This window comes from Hemiscyllium ocellatum, chromosome 22 (assembly GCF_020745735.1).
Source record: "Hemiscyllium ocellatum isolate sHemOce1 chromosome 22, sHemOce1.pat.X.cur, whole genome shotgun sequence".
NCBI classification, from domain to species: Eukaryota; Metazoa; Chordata; class Chondrichthyes; order Orectolobiformes; family Hemiscylliidae; genus Hemiscyllium; species Hemiscyllium ocellatum.
Genome location: NC_083422.1, coordinates 15,524,812 through 15,550,510, shown reverse-complemented (window position 1 = coordinate 15,550,510; position 25,699 = coordinate 15,524,812). Strand labels below are relative to the sequence as shown.

The 25,699-nt window shown below is 41.8% G+C and overlaps 1 protein-coding gene across 3 annotated transcripts in view; it reads right to left on the bottom strand.

Moving 5' to 3' along the window:
• Positions 1 to 24,823, bottom strand: part of stambpl1 (STAM binding protein-like 1) — a 66,309-nt gene extending 41,486 nt beyond the window's left edge. The window contains exons 1-2 of one of the 3 annotated variants that reach the window (XM_060842353.1): positions 24,492 to 24,823; positions 6,404 to 6,496 (exon numbers count right to left, since the gene is read on the bottom strand). In XM_060842353.1, the coding sequence (XP_060698336.1) occupies positions 6,404 to 6,484 (81 nt within the window). In that variant the 5' untranslated portion in view covers positions 6,485 to 6,496; positions 24,492 to 24,823. Of the gene's footprint in view, positions 1 to 6,403; positions 6,497 to 23,266; positions 23,532 to 23,559; positions 23,648 to 24,491 lie in introns of those variants that run through there. The other 2 variants (XM_060842354.1, XM_060842355.1) reach the window with 2 other exon arrangements.
• Between the last annotated feature and the right edge of the window lie 876 nt (positions 24,824 to 25,699).

Below are 25,699 nucleotides of genomic sequence, written 5' to 3'. Positions count from 1 at the left end.
CCAAGGCTAACCCACCCAGCCCCACTCCCGCACCCTATCCCTGTTACCCTGAATTCCCCAAAGCTAACCCACCCAGCCCCACCCCCTCACCCTATCCCTGTAACCCATCATTCCCCAAGGCTAACCCATCCACCCCCACCCCCGCACCCTATCCCTGTAACCCTGCATTCCCCAAGGCTAACCCACATAGCCCCACCCCCTCACCCTATCCCTGTAACTCTGCCTTCCCCAAGGCTAACCCACCCAGCCCCACCTCCTCACCCTATCCCTGTAACCCTGCATTCCCCAAGGCTAACCCACCCAGCCCCACCCCCTCACCCTATCCCTGTAACTCTGCCTTCCCCAAGGCTAACCCACCCAGCCCCATCCCCTCACCCTATCCCTGTAACCCTGCATTCCACAAGGCTAACCCACCCAGCCCCATCCCCTCACCCTATCCCTGTAACCCTGCATTCCACAAGGCTAACCCACCCAGCCATCCCCTCACCCTATCCCTGCAACCCTGCATTCCCCAAGGCTAACCCACCCAGCCTGCACATGGCTGGACACCCCGGGACCGTTTGGGTGGGTGAGGAATGAATCCATGAAATTGGTATTTTTGCAGCACTGCTTACAATAATAGTCATAGAGATGTACAGTAAGGAAACAAGCCTTTCGGTCCAATTCGTCCATACTAACCAGATATCCTAACCCAATCTAGTCCCTCCTGCCAGCACCTGGTCCATATCCCTACAAACCCTTCCTGCTCATATACCCATCCAAATGCCTTTTAAATGTTGCAATTGTACCAGCCTCCACCATTTCCTCTGGCAGCTCATTCCATTCATGTACCACCCTCTGTGTGAAAAAGTTGCCCCTAAGGTCTCTTTTATATCTTTCCTCTCTCACCCTAAACCTATTCTCTCTAGTTCTGGAATCCCCCACCCCAGGGAAAATACTTTATCTATTTATCCTATCCATGCCCCTCATGATTTATTAAATCTCAATAAGGTCACCCCTCAGCCTCCGACACTCCAGGGAAAACAGTCTTCGCCTATTCAAACTTTCCCCATAGCTCAAATCCTCCAGCCTGGGAACATCCTTGTACATCTTTTCTGAACCCTTTCAAGGTTCACAACATCTTTCCGATAGAAAGGAGACTAGAAGTGCACACAATTTCCAACAGTGGCCTGTACAGCCGCAACATAACCTCCCAACTCCTGTACTCAAAAACTGACCAATAAAGGAAAGCATACCAAACGCCTTCTTCATTAGCCTATCTACCTGTGACTCTACTGTCAAGGAGCAATTAACCTGCACTCCAAGGTCTTTTTGATCAGCAACACTCCCTAGGACTTTACCATTAACTGTATAAGTCCTGCTCTAATTGGCTTTCCCAAATGCAGAACCTCACATTTATCTAAATTAAACTCCATCTGTCACTCCTCAGCCCATTGACCCATCTGATCAAGATCCCGTTGTAAGCTGAGGTAACCCTCTTCGCTGTCCAGTACACCTCCAATTTTGGTGTCATCTGCAAACTTACTAACTGTACCTCTTATGCTCACATCCAAATCATTTATATAAGTGATGAAAAGCAGTGGGCACAGCACCGACCCTTGTGGCACTCCACTGGTCACAAGCCTCCAGTCTGAAAAACAATCCTCCACCACCCCTCTCTGTCTTCTACCTTTGAGCCCTTTCTGTATCCAAATGGCGAGTACTCCCTGTCTTCCATGAGATCTAACCTTGCTAAACAGTCTCCCATGGGGAATCTTGTTGAACGCCTCACTGACGTCCATATAGATCACATCTACTGCTCTGCCCTCATCAATCCTCTTTGTTACTTCTTCAAAAAACTCAATCAAGTTTGTGAGACATTATTTCCCATGCACAAAGCCATGTTGACTATCCCTAATCAGTCCTTGCCTATCCAAATACATGGATATCCTGTCCCTCAGGACTCCCTCCAACACCTTGCCCACTATCGACATCAGACTCACTGGTCTATAGTTCCCTGGCTTGTTCTTACCACCCTTCTTAAACAATGGCATCACATTAGCCAACCTCCAGTCCTCCGGCACCTCACCTGTGACTATTGACGATATAAATATCTCAGTAAGAGGCCCAGCAATCACTTCCCCAGCTTCCCACAGAGTTCTAGGGTACACCTGATCAGGTCCTGGGGATTTATCCACCTTTATGCGTTTCAAGACATCCAGCACTTCCTCCTCTGTAATATGGACATTTTTCAAGATGTCACCATCTATTTCCCAACATTCTATATCTTCTATGTCCTTTTTCACAGTAAATACTGATGCAAAATACTTGTTTAGTATCTCCCCCATCTCGTGCGGCTCCACACAAAGACCATCTTGCTGATCTTTGAGAGGCCTATTCTCTCCCTAGTTACCCTTTTGTCCTTAATGTATTTGCGAAAACCCTTTGGATTCTCCTTAACTCTATTTGCCAAAGCTATCTCATGTCCCCATTTTGTCCTCCTGATTTCTCTCTTAAGTATACTCCTACTGCCTTTATACTCTTCTAAGGATTCACTCGATGTATCCTGTCTATACCTGACATATGCTTCCTTCTTTTTCTTAACCAAACCCTCAATTTCTTTAGTCATCCAGCATTTCCTATACCTACCAGCCTTCCCTTTCACCCTGACAGGAATATACTTTCTCTGGACTCTTATTATCTCATTTCTGAAGGCTCCCCATTTTCCAGCCATCCCTTTACCTGCGAACATCAGCGCCCAATCAACTTTTGAAAGTTCTTGCCTAATTCTGTCAAAATTGGCCTTCCTCCAATTTAGAACTTCAACTTTTAGATCTGGTCTATCCTTTTCCATCACTATTTTAAAACTGATAGAATTATGGTCACTGGCCCCAAAGTGCTCCCCCACTGACACCTCAGTCACCTGCCCTGCCTTATTTCCCAACAGTAGGTCAAGTTTTGCACTTTCTCTAATAGGTACATCCACATACTGAATCACAAATTCTTCTGGTACACACTTAACAAATTCCTTTCCATCTAAACCCTTAACACTATGGCAGTTCCAGTCTATGTTCAGAAAGTTAAAATCCCCTACCATATCCACCCTATTATTCTTACAGATAACTGAGATCTCCTTACAAATTTGTTTCTTAATTTCCCTTTGACAATTAGGGGGTCTATAGTACAATCCCAGTAAGGTGATCATCCTTCTCTTATTTCTCAGTTCACTCAAATAACTTTCCGGGATGTATTTCCATGGATATCCTCCCTAATTATAGCTGTAATGCTATCTCTTATCAAAAACGCCACTCCCCCTCCTGCGCCTCCCTTTCTGTCCTTCCTGTAGCATTTGTATCCTAGAACATTAGGCTGTGCTAGTCCTGTCCATCCCTGAGCCACATTTCTGTAATTGCTATGATATCCCAGTCCCATGTTCCTAAACATGCCCTGAGTTCATCTGCCTTCCCTGTTAGGCCTCTTGCATTGAAATAAATGCAGTTTGTCAGTCCTACCTTGTTCTTGCTTTGTCCCTGCCTGCCCTGTTTGACTCGCCTTTGTTCTCAACTGTACCAGTCTCAGATTGAAATCTTTCCTCACTATCTCACTGGGTCCCACTCCCCCACCTTAATAGTTTAAATTTCCCTGCCAGTATATTAGTCCTCTTGTGATTTAGGAGTAATCTGTCCTTCTTGTACAGATCACTCCTACCCCAAAACAGCTTCCAATGATCCAAAAATGTGAATCCTTCTCCTGCACACCAGCTCCTCAGCCATGCATTCATCTGCTCTATCCTATTCCTACCCTCACTAGCTCATAGCACCCGGAGTAATCCAGGTATTACTTCTCTCGAATACCTCTTTTTTAAATTCCTGCCTAACTCTCTGTAATCTCCCTTGAGAATCTCACCTTTTTCCCTTCCTATGTTGTTGATCCAATGACCTCCTGATGACCCCTCTGCCCCTGAGAACATTCTGCACCCTCTCTGAGATATACTTGATCCTGGCACCAGGGAAGCAACACAACATTCTGATTTTTCACTGCTGCCACAGAAACGTGTATCTGTACCTCGGACTAGACAGTCCCCTGACACAATCAATCACATGGAACCCGATGTACCTCTCATTACATTACAGCTAGTCTCAATACCAGAAACCTGGCTATTCGTGCTACAGTCCCCTGAGAATCCATCGCCCCTTACATTTTCTAAAACAGGTTACTAGTGGGCCAGGAGGAGCAGTACTTCCTCAGAGTTCATCAAACCACCTGGCAAATTCCCCCAGTCACACTCACAATTGGTTTATTCCGCATCCTCTCTTTCGTATCGATGTACACCTTCTGACCGGTGTCTGACATGCCTTTGGCAATTGTGTCACCTCTTTATAGGACTCTCCCCCAGCCAACTGGACCACCACACCTCTCCCGAACAACCAGTGGACCTGTGCCCCTCACCATACAATTTCACCCCTCCACTCTTCCCCTCTCCTCCCCACCCCTTATATTGGAAACCATTGGTCTCTCTTAACTCTAACCGCACCTGCATGCAGAAAGTCTTTGGTCCCATGGAGCAGACTTCTGCCTGAGTGACCACAGGCCGACCACAATGCCTTTGTATGGGAACAGTGAAGAAGTCAAGTTACAGTCATGATGCAGTTAAGTTCAGCAGGGCGTCTGGGGAAACCTCATCTTTAAGCTTTCCTGACCTCACAATGGCATTTTCCCCGACACTCTCTTCCCCTTAAGTCTAAAATCAAAGCCAAGAAGTCAGGTTTAATCCCACCATCCTTCTTGAAAACTCTAGATGTGGTAAAAGTTTAATTGCAGAACATTGACTGAGCATTGACGTAAGAGTAGCGAGTTCCTAGTCACTTCTGCAGGATGGACTTACAATCATTGAATCACTACAATGTGGAAGCAGGCCATTCAACCCATCAAATCCACACCGATCCTCCACCGGTGAGTATGATTGAAAAGCTGATCCCTGAACATTAATGCTGCAAAACTGATGGCTCTGTGAATTCTGGAGTGAAGGTTTAATTAAATACTGTAACTTTACAAATCAATTAGATAAAACCTGAAATGACTCACATTGTATTGCATACCAGCAACAATAATTCCTTGCATTTATACAACTTCTTTCCAAGCTAATAATGAATTCCCTACATTAAAAATTCCAAACGACTTCATTCAGCCTCTCCACTCAAGTAAAATACCATACTTGCATATTACTGTAGCTGGCAAGGACTGCCAAAGGAAGAAATACAGAAAAACATTTTGGGTTGGATAAAAGGTGGTTAATAAGTAATCATCAAATAAACTAGATATAGGAAAACTTAGCTTAAATTACAGCTGCACATAATGACAGGGATCCAAACCAGTAGAGGCATAGAGATGTACAGCATGGAAACAGACCCTTCGGTCCAACCCGTCCTTGCTGACCAGATATCCCAACCCAATCTAGTCCCACCTGCCAGCACCCGGCCTATATCCCTCCAAACCCTTCCTATTAATGTACCCGTCCAAATGCCTCTTAAATGTTGCAATTGTACCAGCCTCTACCACTTTCTCCGGCAGCTCATTCCATACACGCACCACCCTCTGTGTGAAAAAGTTGCCTGTAGGTCTCTTTTATATCTTTCCCCTCTCACCCTAAACATATTCCCTCTAATTCTGGATTCCCCCACCCCAGGGAAAAGACTTTGTCTATTTATCCTATCCATGCCCTTCATGATTTTATAAACCTCTAAAAAGTCACCCCTCAGCCTCTGAAGCTCCACGGAGAACAGCCCCAGCCTGTTCAGCCTCTTGCTGTAGCTCAGATCCTCCAACCCTGGCAACATCCTTGTAAATCTTTTCTGAACCCTTTCAATTTTTCCAACATCTGTCCGAGACGAGGGAGACTAGAATTGCAGGCAATATTCCAACAATGGCCTAACCAATGTCCTGTACATCCGCAACATGACCTCCCAACTCCTGTACTCAATACTCTGTGCAGTAAAGGAAAGCATACCGAATGGCTTCTTCACTATCCTGTCTAACTGCAACTCCACTTTCAAGGAACTATGAACCTGCACTCCAAGGTCTCTTTGTTCAGCAATACTCTCTAGGACCTTGCCATTAAGTGTATAAGTCCTGCTAAGATTTGCTTTCCCAAAATGCAGCAGCTCGCATTTATCTGAATTAAACTCCATCTGCCACTTCTCAGCCCATTGGCCCATCTGGTCCAGTTCCTGTTGTAATCTGAGGTAACCCTCTTTGCTGTCCACTACACCTCCAATTTTGGTGTCATCTGCAAACTTACTAACTGTACCTCTTATGCTCGCATCCAAATCATTTATGTTAATGACAAAAAAATTACATCTTTAAAAACAATAAAATTTTAAACATTTTAAACATAATAGCAATCGACCAACAAATAAGATATTACCAGAGTGGTGAATGTAAATGGCTGATCAAACTCCATATTGGGATAGGAATTAGCTTTAGAGTTTCCACCAAATGTATCCATTCCTGACCTCACCTATTGAGGGGGAGGGAAAAGTACATATTATAAGGTTCTTCATCAAACGACATCTCTCCATTGCACAACCACAATCATAAAACATTTCTAATTAATGATACCAATGAACATTGTACATTAACTATTCTCCCATTTGCAGTGTTCAATTCATTATAAAGCACAGCATTTACCAGCTGGAAAGAGAATGGGGAACACTGAGAACTGAAACACTCAGCATCATCAGAAGTTTAGAGTGTTTCAAATTGATATCAATTCATTGGAAATAAATTTCCACAAAATGTATTCATGCTGTAGTCAGACATGAGTCAAACTACAATTATATTAATAAATCCTCTTTGTTGATACTTTACGTGTACACCATGTTACCCTTATGACAAGGTCAATAAATATTTTTATAGCTAATTGTAAGTAAAATAGAAACATTTACAAAGACAAGACAGAGCCATAAAGCTTATCCACCCTCATTTTGAATATTAGATTTTGCAATAACAAAGGATAATTTTGAGGGAAAACAGCAGAAAACATTCAGAAGAGAAAAATATCATGCTGATTTCAGGGAATTCTTCTGATTTTCCAACACAATGAAGCAAGTTATGGGCAGTATGTTAGCCCGTACTGTATGACTAGATGTATTTTACAAATCTGTACCCGTATATCCAAAATAATCCTAAGAATCCAGGTTCTCTTAGGGAAAAAAATAAAAGTGCCTGTTTTCCTAATGCACTTTGCCTGACAAAACAATTTCTACAATATCTACTTGAAATTGATAATATTCTCCACTATTTCGCAGTTAAAAGGCCTCTTTACATCCCCTCGCAGGTCAGAACATCCATCCTGGCAGTTCAAAACATCAGTCTCAATGCAGCTCTTAAAGTGGTGGAAGCAAGCCAAAGTTTTGTATCGTCTAACTAACACTTTCTGTGATTTATGCTCTGATTCTCCAACACAATGGAGCAAGTTATGGGCAGTGTGTAGTCTGCACACGACAACATGGTCAATCTACCTAACCTGCACAACTCTGGACTGTGGGAGCAGCACCCAGAGGAAACCCACACAGATGCAGGGAGAATATGCAAATTTCACACAGACAGTCACCTGAGGGTGGCATGAAACCCAGGTCCCTGGTGCTGTGAGGCAGCAGTGCTAACCACTGAGCCACCATGCCAGCCCAATGTATAATATGTATAATCGAATCCGAAGGGTTCTTGTGATGCAGTGGTAGTGTCCCTAGCTCTGAGCCAGAAAGGCCTTGGTTCAATTCCCACCTGTGCTACAGGCTGATTAGCAAATATCCACGTAAACCTTATAAAGAATAATTTTACCCACCCACTACCAGGTGGCAGTACAGCACCTTCACTAGAATGGATAATGTCTATTCAGCATGATAAGGTTCAACAGTACTAGTTCCTTTATGAATGTGACATGCAAATTTAACTTGCAAAACGTTAATAGGAAGTGCATCAGACATACGGCAGTTATTACAGGTATTAAAAAAAAACAAGTGCTGCACTTTCCACAGAGCTGCTGCTTGTTTCAACTTTGCCTCTTCTGACTCAACCATTCACTTATCAACCCCAATAACATCCCAGGCTGCACCTTTCACCATTGTATTCTCTGATAATGGTAGCATGCCAAAGTGTTTTATAAAACCCATGTATCATTAACCAACTGAGACAGGATTACAACAGGATTGTGTGTACTGATCTGTCAATGTGGGATTTAGTGGTGCTGAATAACGTAAAATATACAAATAAGAACTGTTGGTTTAAACATATTATACATATTAGCTCACAGCCAAAGGAGCAGGTGGTAGGGTTGGGGGAGTGGGGTGTGGAGACAGAGAGAAAGAGAGAGAGAGAGAGAGAGAGAGAGAGAGCGAGAGAGACAGACAGACAGAGAGCAAAGGATTGTGTTGGGAAGGGGATGGAAGTTATGTAACTATTAGAGTAATGTATTTAAAACCTTTGTTCCTCACCTCCCTCCTTGGACAACATGAATATAAGCTACCTGGATCATTGAAAAGCCATGCACAGCCTAGCTGCCTTTGCCAAGCTATGTACTATATGTAAACAATGGGTTGTATTGTGTAAATAGCCTGCATGGCACTGTGACAATATAATTATACATTTCAAAACAAAATATAATGCTTAGAAAACATGCGTATGAACTCAGTGATCACGTTGGCTGCTTTGACTGCACGTCAAAGGTGCCTGCCACTTGATCTCACTGCCATCCAGGTACTTCACAAGATTGGCTGCACCCCTCAATGGGAACAATACTGTTCCCCTGTACAGTATCAGAGTCTCTGACCCCTAACCTGCCATGATTAACCAGTATTATAACCCACTGCACCACAGTTCAGTCAGCAGGTATTCCTATTCCAACAAGAGAAAGGAAGATCCTGAATTTGGGAACATGAAACCCAAAAAAAATGGCCTGAATTTTAAAAACCTCTACGTGTTCTGATCCTAAATAAAACAAGATAGTCATAAAGATATCAGTCTGCTGACAATCATCCCTCGAGGCTAAAAGATTCCTGATGAAGGGCTTATGCCCGAAACATTGATTTTCCTGCTCTTCGGATGCTGCCTGATCTGCTGTGCTTTTCCAGCACCACTCTAATCTTGACTTTGATCTCCAGCATCTGCAGTCTGCACTTTCATCTAAAAGGTTCTAAAAACAACCTCCACACTCAGAGTTTGAGCTCAGAGTCTGATTTGACAACCAGACAGCTTTGAGTGAGAGTGCTGCATATTCCAGTTTTTGGGTGTGGAGGTTACCTGAAGTCCAATGTGCCCATTTCAGTTTTGATCAATGACTTCACGGCACCAAGAATCCTCCTCATATCTTAGACAAACACTAAAGTCGCCAAAAAGATATTGAATACTCCCTCCCTTCACTGCCACAGCATTGAAGTACAGCAAATGTCTACAACATTTCTTTACCACCTCTGTGACTCTGAAAGTAATATACTGTGTCAAACATTTGAGACAATTATGAGGGCTGTGCTAAGCTGCAATGTCACGTTTTCATCTAACTAGAATACTTCAGGTTGAATTGAAAAAGAACAAGAGTTAGGATGCTTGGTACACTCAATGTCACGCAAGATGTCACACTAAATAACAGTAGGATTTTTCTTTTGCAAAGAAGACAAGTACATGACATGTCTTGAGACACCTGACTCATTTCTGAAAAACAGGGAGTGACGTCATTCTCCTGCACAAATTTATCCAGCAAGAGAAGTACAATTGTGGAGCACAGGTTGATTAGATTAGATTAGATTAGATTAGATTACTTACAATGTGGAAACAGGACCTTCGGCCCAACAAGTCCACACCGACCCACAATCCACCCATTCCCCTACATTTACCCCTTTACCTAACACTATGGGCAATTTAGCAAAGCCAATTTACCTAACCCACACATTTTGGACTGTGGGAGGAAACCGGAGCACCCGGAGGAAACCCACGCAGACACGGGGAGAATGTGCAAACTCCACACAGTCAGTCGCCTGAGTCGGGAATTGAACCCGGGTCTCTGGCGCTGTGAGGCAGAAGGTTCCACCCTGCATCGATCCTTGTGGGATTCCACTACCTTGACCAGCTACCTGATACCCCTAATTACAGCTTTGTATATTGTAGTCAACTAGCCTTCTATTCTGTTCCTAGTCAACAGACTCTGCACGTGCTAATCTAATTCTTTAGTCTAGTACTAAAATTTCTATCAAAAATCATCAATACTCTCCATGATCTCTACAAAAGTTCATCGCAATAGTAAAACTCCATGTTGACCAATCTTATTACAATTGTCATTTTAAGTCACAGAATTGTAGAGCACAGAACAGACCAACTTGTTGATGCCGACCAGATGTCCTAAATTAATCTAGTCCTATTTGCCAGCATTTGTCCCATTTCCCTCCAAACCCTTCCTACTCATATACCCTTTCTATTCATATACCTATCTGGGTACCTTTTAAATGTTGCAATTGTACCAACCTCCAACACTTCCTTTGGCACCTCGTTCCATACACACACAACTCTCTGTGTGAAAAAGTTGCCCCTGAGATCCCTTTTTAAATCTTTCCCTCTCACCTTAACTCTATGCCCTCTCTAGTTTTGGACTCCCCTACCCTGGGAAAAAAAGACCTTGCCTATTCATTCTATCCTTGTCCCTCATGATTTCATAAACCTCAATAAGGTCACACCTCAACCTCTGACACTCCAGGGAAAATAGTTCCATCCTATTCAGCCTCTCCCTATAGCTTGAACCCTCTAACCCCAGCAACATCCTTGTAATCTTTTCTGAACCCTTTCAAGTTTAACAACATCTTTCTTCAAGCAGGGAGACCAGAGTTAAATGCAGTATTCCAAAAGTGGCCTAATTAATTTCTTGTACAGCTGCAACATAACCTCCCAACTCCTATACTCAATGTACTGACCAATAAAGGCAAGTATTCCAAATGTCAGCTTCACCACACTATCTATCTGCGACTCCACTTTCAAAGAACTATGAACTTGCACTCCAAAGCCTCTTTGTTTGGCAACACTTCCCAGGATCTTACCAATAAGTGTATAAATCCTCACCTGATTTGCCTTTCCAAAATGCGGTACCTCACATTTCTCTAAAGTAAACTCCATCTGGCAATGCTCGACCCATTGTCCCACTTGGTCATAATCCCGTTGTACTCTGGGATAACTGTCTTCACTGTCCATTGTACCACATTTGGTGTCATCTGTCCACTTATTAATTATACCTCCTTTCTTCACATCCGTTGGTAGTGCTTCTGTCTCTTAACTGGGAGTACCACTCCCAGTTCCTGTTTATTACAGAAGAACCCAGCAACAGCTACAAGCAAGTCCGAGTGCATCATTCCAGCCAGCTCCTCAACCTGGATACATTGGGTTGGTACAGGGTAGCAACATACTGTAAAGCAAATCCAAAGACAGAGTTGGTATGAAGGGGAGTCAATGTCTTGTGACATGGGCTGAGCTAAAGGGGGGAGGGGGGAGAAGAGAGACAGAGAGAGAGAGACAGAGAGAGGCAGAGAGAAACAGGCAAAAATAAGGGAGAAGCTAAGAAAGTAATTCTATCTCAAGGGTTGTCTAGTATAAGCCAGAATTTACCTATTCAGCCTTTAAAAAGTAATTGGGTTAAGTTCCAGCAAAAGTTGAGAGTGTGGTGCTGGAAAAGCACAGCAGGTCAGGCAGCATCCGAGGGGCAGGAGAATTGACATTTTGGGCATAACCCCTTCATCTGGATGAAGGGCTTATGCCTTAAACATCGATTCCCCTGCTCCTCGGATGCTGTCTGACCTGCTGTACTTTTCCAGGACCACACTCTGGACTCTGATCTCCAGCATCTGCAGTCCTCACTTTCTACTAAGCCCCAACAGAAGAATGTCGTGTAGATCTAATGTTTCTTCTTTCAACAATCAAAAAAAAGCCAAACCAATCCAAATGAATAAGGAGGGATGCATGTGCATCTCAGGGGGCATGAAAAGACACAGAGCGCACGAACTGCAGCGTGTACACAGAAGCAGAAACAAAAACACATTGAGAAAATGGAAACAGAAAAAGGGGAAGCACAACTGAAACCAAGAAAAGAACATTCAATAATGTTAGAGTTTTCGACAATTAGGTTAGAACTAATGTGATGAAATTGAGAGATTGCCTACTAAAATAATTCAACAGCGATTAATGGTTCACACACAAAGGGTTAGTATGGAGTGAAATACAATGGAAGTAATAATGGTATGTTATATGAAAGGCTACAAATGTGTCATTACTATACAGCTTGGTGTATAACATCAGACAGATGGTACTGTCATCGGACAAAGAGCAAGCCTGTTATCGGTCGAAGATAACACAGTTTCACTCATCACTTAGGATTACAGAAGGTCATACCACAGCTGTAGAACCATCTGGTAATAGTGGTACAAAGACAAGCAGAATATTGTCCTTAAGTACATATGTGGCATAAATCAATGATTAAGTTAATACAGTAGGCATCCTGAAATTGTGAACATTGCAATTAATTCAATGGAAATTAAAATTCAATGTGCAATATTAAAAGCTTCTCTCATCCCTCTAACCATAATGTGTTTCTTGATGTCTCTTTCACACTTCAGCCCACCATTCTTACCCCAACCCTGCCTTCAGTGAACTATATCAGCTTTGCAGCATCTCTAAACAGCTCACTGGTCCTCACAGAAGTGTGCTCCCTTGTTTTCAATTAATCTATTGAGAAAATTAAACGCAATAAATCCAATCCAGAGCAAATTAATTTTGTGAATGAGGCTCACTGTGTTTACAAAATCAATTCTGTCACTATTACTCAGTCACCTGAAAAATCCCTCTCCCAGCCAGGTATATTGTAGGTAAACCTGCAATAACGAGTTCACACTGCCTTCAACAGCCCTCTGTGGTTGTCACATTATAACGCTCTCAGGTTGTCATTACACCATATACACCAAGATGATGGACCTTTTTTAAAAAAAAATCTACATTATCTAGTATGGTGTGAAACTCAGCTTCTCCCATAATAAGAATACAAACTGCCAGAGGTCATTTTAATTCACATGCAGAATATCAAAAAAATCTCAAAAATTTTAAGATGAACAGACTTAGAAATGGACCAGACAACACTCAGGGTATGCCAAGTGAACATAAGCTAACAAAAGTCAGCTTAATTCTCAGTCTGACCTTTTGTCTAACATGTGCCAAATGGAAGAAAAGATACACCTGAAAAGCAGTAAAATGTGCTAGCAGATGTATAAAAATTTCCCGTCTATGCTAACCGTTTGCAGCAAGTGACTTCAAGGCTAGAATCTCATCAAACGATCAATCTTAATTGCATGAACTTTTCCACTGATGCACAAAGACCTATGAAATTATGCAAGTCCTTCAGAAAGCCCATCAGCTATTGAGCTAATACTGATATTTGATGTAATCTAACCACTGGTGACATTTGCCGTTTGTGATATTGTTCAGTAACATTAGTTCCACATCTTTTGCAGAAAAATAAAGTGCTTGGTGAACACAGTGCAAGATGCAAGTTATTGAACATTTTAAATCATTTTACATTTAAATAACTGCAGGGCATCACAAAGCACACATAACACCATAATGAATGAAAGAGATTTTTTTCCACATGAATATCAGAGACTATTATAATCAGAATAGTTTTATCTTGGAAACACCAGTGTTGTAATAGTTTCCCGCTGTTATATTCTCCAGGAGCACTGGGGAAGTCACAACAAAGGATTGTGAAATAAATACCTACGTGGCTCACCATCAAATGATTTCAAGATGGAATGAAAATAATATTTTCCACACAGAGTCAGTCAACTAAGATTGAAGTGGAAAAAAAGTGATAAGGCAGGGATAAGCAAAATAAAGAACTTCTGGCATTTTTAGTAAAGGAACAAAACTATTTCCTGTTTCCTTCAAATAATGTGGTAAATAAAGATTATTCAAAACAAAATAGCTACCACATTTTAAAAACCAAGAGTATTTCAAGTTCAATGTCTGATTTGTAATTAATTAGTTGGTTAGGAGTAAATATACTGAAAGCGGTACCAGAGCTTGCCTTAGGAACCCTGGGCTACAGAAAGAAAAAGTCAATTTTATTTCCTACTGTTGAAGGGCTGTGATTAAAAAGGCTGCTTGAGGATACAGGTGAAGGTTGTATTCAGCTGCCTTCCATCTGCCCATTCACTACCTAACATTCACATAAACCATTGACCAAGGTTCAAATAAAGAATCAAAACTGCTCATATTCTTCTAGAAGTGATCTCACCAACTCTTTGCACAGCTGCAGTCAGACTTCCCTACCTTTATACTCCAACCTCCGTGAAATAAGGGCTAATATTCCACTTGCCTTCCTGATTATCTGCTGCACCGGTGTGCTAGCTTTCTGTGTTTTGTGCACAAGTTACCCCAAGTCCCTTTGTATTGTAGCGTTCTCCATTTTAATTCTCCATTCTTTTGCTTTCCCCTCCAAAGTGAACAACCTCACATTTTCTGACAATATTCTCTATGTGCTAATGTTTTGCCCACTAACTTAACCAGTCAATATATCTCTGTAAACTGTCTGCATTCCCTTCACAACTTGCCTTTCCAACTATTTTTGTGTCATCTGCAAATGTGGCTACAGTACACTTCCTTCCTCCAAGTCATTAACATATATTGTAACTAGCTGCAATCCTGGAGATCCCTGCAGATCACCCACTGGTTAAAGGTCACCAACATGAAAAAGACTCACTGTTTCCTGCCCATCAGCCAATTCTCTATCCATGCCAAATATACTACTTCCAACACCCTGGGCCCTTATATTATGATTTAACCTTTTGTGAGGTACCTTGTCGAACACCTTCTGGAAGTCCAAATACAACACCTCTGCTGGTTCCCCTCTATCCACTCTGGTTGAGACTTTCTCAAAAAACTCTAATGCATTAATCTAACATGATAGCCCTTTTATGAAGCCACGCTCACTTTGCTCGATTAAATTATGATTTTCCAAACGTTCTGCTATTACCTCCTTAATAATCAATTCCAAAACTTTTCCAAAATAGATGGTATGCCAATCAGCATACCATTGAACAATTTTTCCCTCCTTCCCTTTTTGAATAGGGCCATCTTTCCAAACCTCTGGCACTTACCCATATTATATAAACATTATAATGTTTATTATAATTAAACAATCATAATACAATTGGTTATAATTGTATTGTAACCAATACAACCATTATCTCTGTAGCTAATTCTTTTCGGATCCTCTGATGCAAGCCATAGAGTCATAAAATCACACAGCACTGAAACAGTCCCTTTGGTCCACTTTGTCCATGCCAACCAGACATCCCAATCTGACCTAGTCCAACTTGACTCATATTCAGCTAAACCTTTCGTATTCATATACCCATCCAGATGCCTTTTAAATGTCGTAATTGCATCATCCTCCACCACTTCCTCTGGCAGCTCATTCCATACACGCACCACCCTCTGCATGAAAATGTGTTCTTTCAGGTCCTTTTCATATCTGTCGCCTCTCACCTTAAACCGATGCCCTCTAGTTTTTGACTCCTCCAACCTAGGAAAAAGACCTTGGCTATTCACCTTATCCATGCCCCGCAAGATTTTATAAAGCTCTATAAGGTTGCACCTCAGTCTCTTACACTCCAGGGAAAGTAGCCCTAGCCTATTCAACCTCTCCCTATAGCTCAAACCCTCCAGTCCTGCAAGTCTTTTCTGTACCCTCTTGAGCTTAATAACATCCTTCCCAAAGAAGGGTGAATTCTATGTAGTATTCTAAAAATAGCCTCACCAATGTCCTGCCACAACATGACATTCAACTCCCATACTCAATGTTCTGACCAATGAAGGCAAGATTGACAAATGCCTTCTGCACCACCCTGTCTACCTGCAGTTCCATTTTCATGGAACTATGCACCTGTACTCTAGGTCTCTTTGTTCAGCAACGCTCCCCAGAGACCTATCATTAACTGTATAAGGTCCTGTTCTATTGTGAAATAATCTTTGCTGTCCACTACACCACCCATTTTGTTGTCATCTGTTTCTAACCATGCCTTCTGTATTCACATCCAAATCATTTAAAAAATGACAAAAAGCAGTGGACCTAGCACCGATCCTTTCAGCACCTCACTGGTCACAGACCTCCAGTCCGAGAAGCAACTCCCTGCCACTACCACTGTCTCCTACATTCAACCTAATTTTGTATCCAACTGGCTAGCTCTCTGGATCCTATGTGATCTAACCTTACTAACCATTCTATCAGGTGGAACCCTGTCAAACCCTTGATGAAGTTCATAAAGACAAGCTATCAAGATCAGGGGACTTATCGTTCTCTCCACCCCCTCCGTTAGTTAGTAAAATACTGCTTCTCTAGCAATGGGTAATACAACCAATTCTTCTATTCTTTCGTATGAATGGGATGTTTGAAGTATCTTTCACTGTCAAGACTGATGCAAAATATCTGTTTAACCCCTCTGCCACTTCCTTGTTCCCCAGAACTATCTCCTCAGATTCATTTTCTAAGGGGCTTATGTTCACTCTGACCTCTCTCTTCCTTTTTATATCATATCCGCATGTGTTAAACAATACCCTCAACGCACCTGCCTGACTCACAAGACTACCTGCATTAAAATAAAACCCTTTAACCGTGCCAGGTTCCCTTGTGGCTTAATTGAAAAGTATGTTTTGCCTGTCGGACAGACTTGGCTTTCCATCTGCATTTGTCTGTGGATCACCCACTGCTGTATCTCCACTCCATATTCCAGTCACTTGCCAAGTTAGCTTAAACCACCATACCCCCACCCCCATCAATAGCAGTAGCAAACCCATCCCAACCCCACGCCATGATAATGCTGACCTGTTACACATTCATTCTAGTCTGAATAGTTTGTGGCAACTAAATGGCTTGCTCGGCCAGTTCAGAGCTGCACCCCCTCAGAAACTGGAAGTGAATGTGTTGGGACAACGTCAGCACATCCTTCAGCATGTGCAGACTCTTGGTGGGCCTGTGGGGAATGTTGTTCAAGTTGACAGTAAAGATTCCCAGACCCACCACCTTCAGCTGTTTCATTAATGACTTTCCCTCCACTTTAAAGTCACATGGGGATGTCCACTGATAACTACATAATATTCAGTAGCATTCACATCTTCTTAAACACTGAAGCAGTTGGTGAACAAACAAAGCAAGCCCTGTCTTGGCCTGCCAACATTCACGCCACACAAGTGTAGGACCATGACCATCTCCAACAAGAGATAGTCTAATGATCTCCACATGAACCTCAACAGTATTAGCATGATTGATTCCCCTGCTATCAACATCCAGCAAGTTACTTTGATCAGACACTGAACTGAATCAGCCATGTACATACTGCAGCTAAAAGTGCAGGTCAGAGTCTGGGGTTGCTCACCGCCTGACTCCCCAAAGCCTGTCCACCATTCACACGACACAAGTGATGGAATACTCTCCAAATACCTGGGTGACAGCAGCTTCAACAATACTCAAGCAGTCCAACACCATCCAGAATAAAGCAGCCCGTTTGTTCAGCAATTCATCCATACCGTAAACATTAACTTCTGCCTTGGCTGATGTATGGCAGCAACATTGGGTACCATTCACAAGATGCACTTCAGTAATTCCTTCATTAACTCAGAGGGTCCATCAACAGCACCTTCCATATTCCTATCCTGTCCTGTCCTATAAATGATCTAATGCCACCACCTGCAATCTACTCCCAAAGCCAAACATTATCCAGATTTGGAAATATGTCACGGCTTATTCAATGTCACTGGGTAAAATGCTAGATTTCCTAAAAGTAGTACGGGTACAGTACAGTAGTATGCACTGTATTAGTTCAAGAAAACATCTCACCACCACCTTCTCAAGGGCAATTAGGGATGGGTCATAGCCTGATCAGCGATGTCCACATCTTATGAAACAATAAAAAGAATGTGTTGGACTGTGTCATCATTGAGGAGGAACATTGAGGAGCTCCCTCATCAAGTTCATTGTTCCCAACCATTCATAGCTGGATGTGACAGCACTGCAGGGCTATGATCTGATTCATTAGCTTTGAAATCACTTAGCCCTATTGCATTTCCACTACGATTTAGCTTACATGCTTTATCCTGCATTACAGCTTCACTATCTTACCACTTCATTTTTTAAGTATGTGTTGTGTTGTTCCTGGCACATTCTCTTGCACTTTTGCTGGAACCATGGTTGACTCTCTAGCATGATGGCAATGGTAGAGTGTTGGATAGGTCAAATATAGAACTACGGATTGTGACTACATGCTGATGACCAAAAGGGCCTTGTGGATGACCAGTTTTGAGTGGCTAGATCTGTTCTATATCAATCCCTCTTTCCACAGCCATGCCATACAATATGCTGGAGGGTGCCCTCAATGTGAAGACCTGATTTTGTCTCCACAGCACTATGTGATGGTCACTGCTACAAATACCAACGTGGACAAAGACAACAGTTATGACACGTAGATTCGAGAGGGCAAGCTCAAGTATGTTCTTCCCTCTTATTGGTTTTTTCAACTCCAGTCATTGTTTTCTTCATTTCTTGGAGAACATTTTATTTCATATTCTCAAATCCCAAATTAAAAATACTGATAGTGTAAAAACAACAATGACATAGTTCGACAAAATCACTGAGAACAGGAAGTAGTATGTCTTGGGGATCTTAAAGAACTGTCATTTACATAACACCCAACTGGAAGTCCCAAAGTGCAGCCTATTAATTACTTTAGTAGTCACAGCACTAGGTAGATCATTACCTGGAACAAAAAAATGTGTAAATGGTAGAGAATCAGCAGCCCATCTATGTATGTATTTCCATACATTTCAGTGATCATCGAAATCAAAAAGATGTAAAATGGGCCACTGGCCTCCTCTCACTTACTTAACACTGTCACACAATGTCAAGATCTCACCATTTTGTTTTGAAGACATAGCAACTAACATGGGCACTGCAAATTCCAAAAGCAGCAAATGACTGAACAGACAATCAATATTCCTCCTGATGCTGATTGTGTGAGAAACGTTGATCCAAATAATGCAGGAACCCCACCCCCCAACTTTCAAATATCACCACAAGATCCATCACATCCACCAGGGCAGAAAGATGGGGATGCATTTAGCAACTAAAACAGAGCATCTTTGGCAATGCAGGAATCCCCACAATTACTCTGACATGTCAGGCTATATTTTGTGCTTAAATCCATAAATGGGGCTTGAGCCTATCACTGTCAGCTCAGGCAAGTGTCAACAGTGATCAATATTGTAGCGTATTGCGAAAAAGCAAGTAGTTACCTTAAAAAAAGGACCAAAAATTGTCAAACTTATTCATATGCACCTTTACAATGATAGCTCTCTTGTTTCAATCTTAATGTTGCCAATAAAAAGGAACTAAATGGCCTGTATGAAGTTATGCAAGCAATAACAAAAAACACAAAGATCTTTCGATTTTAAAAAGGTGTGATTCTCACCAGCGTACAGATAAGAATAGGAGATACCATTGTAAGTATGGACATTCATTTCTGTGAAACCACTGAATACAGCACCCTGAGGCTATTTACATTTTCTATGACCAGTATAAATACTCAGGTTGTAAAGGAATATATCTTCGAGGAAAAACTGAGGTCTGCAGATACTGGAGATCAGAGCTGAAAATGTGTTGCTAGAAAAGCGCAGCAGGTCAGGCAGCATCCAAGGAACAGGAAGAAGGGCTTATGCCCAACGTCGAATTTCCTGTTCCTTGGATGCTGCCTGACCTGCTGCGCTTTTCCAGCAACACATTTTCTGCTGTAAAGGAATATACTTGATTGAACAATCTCAAACAACTTTAGCAGACTTGGTTATTTTAGTAATAATAGTAGTTACAGTAAAACCTACACAAGTGCTAATATAACTACCTGTGAATTCTACAGAGCTTATACAATTTAAAAAAAAGTTGCTCAGCATCTTTATCAAACACTTCAGAATACTTACCTACTTATTTTACATGAACAATTAATCACTGTTTGAATAATAATTCTTAAATAATTCAGTCCATTATAATTTACTGTATAGCTTTTTCTCCTATTGCACTGGCTGTCTCATTATGTATTTTAAATTTGTGTCTTTTGCTCACCAACTCTTCTCTTTACAGAATCAAACTTACTCACTATTGTGAAAAGTCTATACACAACTTTCTTAGTTTTAATGAGTTGCAACATGTCCATTCAACATCAAACCACAGAAGTTAAAGGTCCAAATCATTTTCCAATTCAGCCAGGATAGAATTTGGGCATTAGAAATAACACAGCATCTCTAAAATAGATAATGGAAAATTCACAGTTGGAGTCTATGCTCATTATTTACATTCGATGGTCCATTGAAAAGTTCACTTGATCGGTAAGAAGGAAGATAAGAAGCTAAGAAATAGGAACAGGGCTAACAGTTTTTAGGCCTGCTCGATCTTTCGACCCAATTAAAGTCTGATCTTTTGCGTTAACTCTATTTTTCTGCTCACTACCTTGATTTCCAGAGTTTACAAAAACCTATCAATCTCAGCACTAAATACCTCTAACCATAAGCTATAGGAGCAGGCAAAGGATCTGGGTGGGTTACTCTTCAGAAGGTCGGTGTGGACTTGTTGGGCCAAAGGGCCTGTTTCCACACTGTGGGGAATCTAATCTAATTTAATCATTCAGCTCAGCACGTCTGGTCCAGCATGCAATGAGATCCATGGCTGATCTGATCATCCTCAACTCCATTTCCTGCCTTTTCACTATAACTCTTGATCCCCTTACTCGAGTCATAGAGTCAAAATGTGTCCATCCCATCCTTGAGTATATGTAAAGACTCAGCCTTTACAGCCCCTTGTAGATTTAACATCCTCTGAGAGAAGAAAATCCATCTCTTATATCTGGGTGATTGCCCACCCTAAGATTATGGTTGGAGACTCTACCATATGGGGAAATATCCTTTCCATATCTACCCTATTAAGTGCCTGAAGAACACATTGAAGTATCACAACTGTCTAGGGTAGAGAATTTGGAAGATTCACAAACTTCTGAGCGAAATAACTCACTCAGGCTGCACAAATACGACCTTAGGGTGCTTGTTCCTTATGTTTAAGTAAGGTTCTCCAACTCCTAACAGGTATATAATTCCTGTATGTATTTCTTCATACATAACAGGTCATCAAATACAGCCATCTATTACAGTGTCTAAGACCTCTCTCTTCACATACTCAATCTAGCTTTCTCACTTACTGATGAGTCATGTGGTTGGTTACATCATTATGGTTCACATAATTCAATCAAGATTTAATGAACCTCATTACCCTAGTTTGCCCACTTACTTAACCCATCTTCGCAGCCTGGCTGGGTTCTCTTTACAGCTTACATTTCCATGTGGAGATCTGATGATCTGCATGCATAACGGTTTGCTGACACTCACTCTATGGATTCACACACATAAAAAGGCCACTTGAGGGAGAAACTACTATATCACCAAAGGGTTAATGCCTCCAGGAGAAATGGGGCGAAAATAGGGATCATAAGAAAAACTCACTGAATAGGAACAAGCTTAACAAGGAACGGTGGCACAGTGGTTAGCACTGCTGCCTCACAGTGCCTGTAGACCCGGGTTCAATTCCCGACTCAGGCGATTGACTGTGTGGAGTTTGCACGTTCTCCCCGTGTCTGCGTGGGTTTCCTCCGGGTGCTCCGGTTTCCTCCCACAGTCACAAAGATGTGCGTGTCAGGTGAATTGGCCAAGCTAAATTGCCCGTAGTGTTAGGTAAGGGGTAAATGTAGGGGTATGGGTGGGTTGCGCTTCGGCGGGTCGGTGTGGACTTGTTGGGCCGAAGGGCCTGTTTCCACACTGTAAGTCTAATCCTGTAGGAACGGGATGGGGGGGCACAATAAGCTTTTCACAGATGGCTTACAGAGCAGGGTGACCATCAGCAAGTAAGATAGTACTTAATGCCAGTCTACCAGCTTCTGAACTACTTCATCCATATCCTTAGATTTCTGTTTTAAGAACGGAATTTGTTTGCAGGAAGTAGACTTGCACAAGAGGTGAATTGCAAATTGGACCTTTAAAGTCTGGTACAAAAACAGAAATTGCTGGAAAAAAACTCAGCAGATCTGGCAGCGTCTGTGGAGTGAAATCAGATGCTTCAGGTCCAGTGACCTTTCTTCACAACATTAAAATACTAGTCCCTTACTGTTTTCTAAAGCATCTCACATAAAATAATACATAAAGCTGATCTTAGTGATTTTTTAAAATAGAATTTTATAGAATCCCTGCAGAGTGGAAACAGGTCAACAAGTCCACACAGACCTCTGAAGAGTAACTCACCCAGACCCATTTCTCCACCCTATTATCCTATATTTACCTACATGCTGGTGAAGTTTAAATTAATTATCTGTAGGGTCATGTACTTACTGTTTTTTTTAAACTGTCAATTTATATGTCACATGTTACATGAAATAGCAAACATACATAACTTCTCATGCACTTAGCACACTTTCAACTGTTGTAATAGCCTTAAAGCAGTCTGCAAATATATTTCAGCTACCATAATGCAAAATGCTAACACAAATGTATTATAAACATGGATACTTTTTATGAAACTGGGTAGGAAAACAAAGTAAATGTAGTATTTTGAGGATCTGCATTTGCAATTAAATAGTCCAAAACCTAATTCCCACTGGATTATGGAGAAAGCTGAGAGTAGTTCACAGGTCAGCACAACATCAAGGGCCAAAGGGCCTGTTCTGCGCTGTATTGTTCTATGTTCTATGAAAGCCCGCCTAGACAAATAAATCAAGTTTGAAGTACATTTTATTAATTCAAATTAGTAATTCAAATTAGAACTATTCATATTTTGAAATTATCAAAAATCTTATGGTCTCCAGATTGTATCTCACATGGAATTGAACCAACATATTTATTTGCAAGGAATGCATTTCCATTCTGATGGAGGGTCACTCGACGCAAAACTTTAACTTCTGATTTCTCTCCACAGATGCTGCCAGACCTGCTGAACTTTTCCAGCAATTTCTGTTTTAGTTTCTGATTACAGCTTGCAGTTCATTGATCGATAGAATCCCTACAGTGTGGCCTTCAGCCCAACAAGTTAATTTTGTTTTTGTTTAGAAAATACATTTCCATTGCCTTGTTCCTTTACAACATTGTCCACAATCTAACATTATACTCACTTTAGAGGGTTGGTACTTACTGGTTAAGAATCCATTCGATTAATTCAATGCGGGGCTATTTCTGACAGAGCGAAAGTGCAAAATGCCACTACTCCCTTGCAAGCAGAATTTGAAACCAATCTACCGCACTCTTTTCTTTGCAGGCCTTTGGTTTCTCTTAAAAGATCTGCCTCAACGACGATGCACCTGCATTGTTACTGACATGCATCAATGTCAAAGTTTCACACTCGCACGTACACTTCACTGAATTAAATAAAGTGCATGTTTCTGCCACACAAATGACCGAGGTGAAATCTTGTTCCCTCTTACTTACAGTGCAGTGCTGAAAAACTATCTTGCACACGAGGTAGCCAACCTTCAACAATCAGCTTAAACACAATAGATTTCATCTATAAACAAGACACAGGGAAAACCGGAGTGACGCATGTTTGCCACTCCTCCTGGGCAGCTCTCCAGAAACAAAAGGTCATCCCACACTTCACACCGATTCCTTCAAAAAAAACTTGCTGCTCCCTCACAGTTCCAGGCCGGAACTCTCCAGGAGAGATGCAGCAATCTGAACAGAAAGCTCACAGTAACACATTCGAAATGTTTATCAAAGTCGATGAAATCACCGAGGATCTTCAACACTGTAAAATTTACAACAGTTCCTGTTCGACATCACGTGGTGTTGGCAGTCCCCTTCCTAAATTTGTTTCCAACCTGAGACCGTGAAATGAACATCCTGGAGGGTCAGCAATCACGTATAACACAACTCTCTTACAACTTATTATAGAAATTAAAATTGCTGAAATAAATGGACTTCCCACACATTTAAAATGCACGGGATAAACACAGTCTTTGAATCAGATCGCAGTTAGATAGGGAACCTCCTGCGTGCGACACAACACGATGGGTTACTCTGGATACTTTTCCCATTTCAGGGGGTAAAGGTATATGAAAGTTTAACCTACAATCCAGTGCCACCGAGCCTCTTAAACTGCTCACTGGCAATGCAGACATAATCTGAAATACTTCCTTTTACACAGTCATTCATCTGTACTTAATCAACACTCCTCATAGGTTTGAGCCAAACTTAACATGTTCCTCAAAAAGATCACTTGTGGGATTGTTTAAGGACTGCTTCCTTCAAAAGGATGTTTCTCTGTAATATATCTGCCACCCTCCTCCCTCCCCCCATGATCTGAAGCTGCTCTCACACTTTAACCCGCCTGCAGATTGGATGGAGGACAGATCTGACCTTACCTCTCAGAGCCGAGCGGCAGCAGCAGCGGGGAAATCAGCCAGGCCGAGCCGGCACTATTCAGCGGTTCCACCGGGCGGATGATTCGGGAGCTACTGGAAGTCGCTGCCTCGTCAGCAGCTCCATTGTATCCTCTCCACAAAGGCAGGGCTCGATCGGCTGCGGCTGGAGCCCAGTGCCCGCTCCCTCAATCACAGGGCCGTCCTTCAACAACAGGGCAGCCGCATAGTGGCAGCTCCAGGGAGGAGGAGGGGAGAGTATGCTGAGAAACTGCCTTCGGATTTATTACCCTCCCCACAACATAAACTAACATCATACACTCACAAACCCAAATGTTATGTACATTCCTCAACGCAAAGCCTAGACAGAAATACAACTTACTCCCTAAACTCAAACGTCACATACTCCCTAAAACCCAAATATCACACACTCCCGAAAACGCAAATAATCACACTCTCCTGAAAACCCAAATATCACACTGTCCCTAAACCCAAAGATGACATACTCCCTAAAACTCAAATATCACACATTCCCTAAACACAAATATCACATACTCCCTATACCCAAATATGATGCATTCCCTGAAACACAAATATCAAACACTCCCTAAACTCAAATATCACATACACCCTAAAATGCAAATATCACACACTCCCTAAAACCCAATATCACACTTTCCCTAAAACCCAAATATCACACATTTCCTAAAACCCAAATATCACACATTCCCTAAAATCTTAATATCACACACTCCCTAAAACCCAAATATCACATACTCCCTAAACCCAAATATCACACATTCCCTAAACCCAAATATCAAACACTTCCTAAACCCAAATATCACATACACCCAAAAAAGCAAATATAACACAGTCCCTACAACCAAATATCGCACACTACCTAAAACCCAATATCAGACACTCCCTAAAACCCAATATCACACATTCCCTAAACCTCAAATATCACACATTCCCTAGAACCCAATTATCACACACTCCCTGAAGCACAAATATCACACACTCCCGAAAACCCAATATCACACAAACACTAAAACCCAATATCACACACTCCCTGAACCTCAAATTTCACACATTCCCTAAATCCCAAATATCACACACTTCCTAAAACTCAAATATCACACACTCCCTAAAACCCAATATCACATATTCCCTACACCTCAAATATCACACATTTCTTAGAAACCAATTAT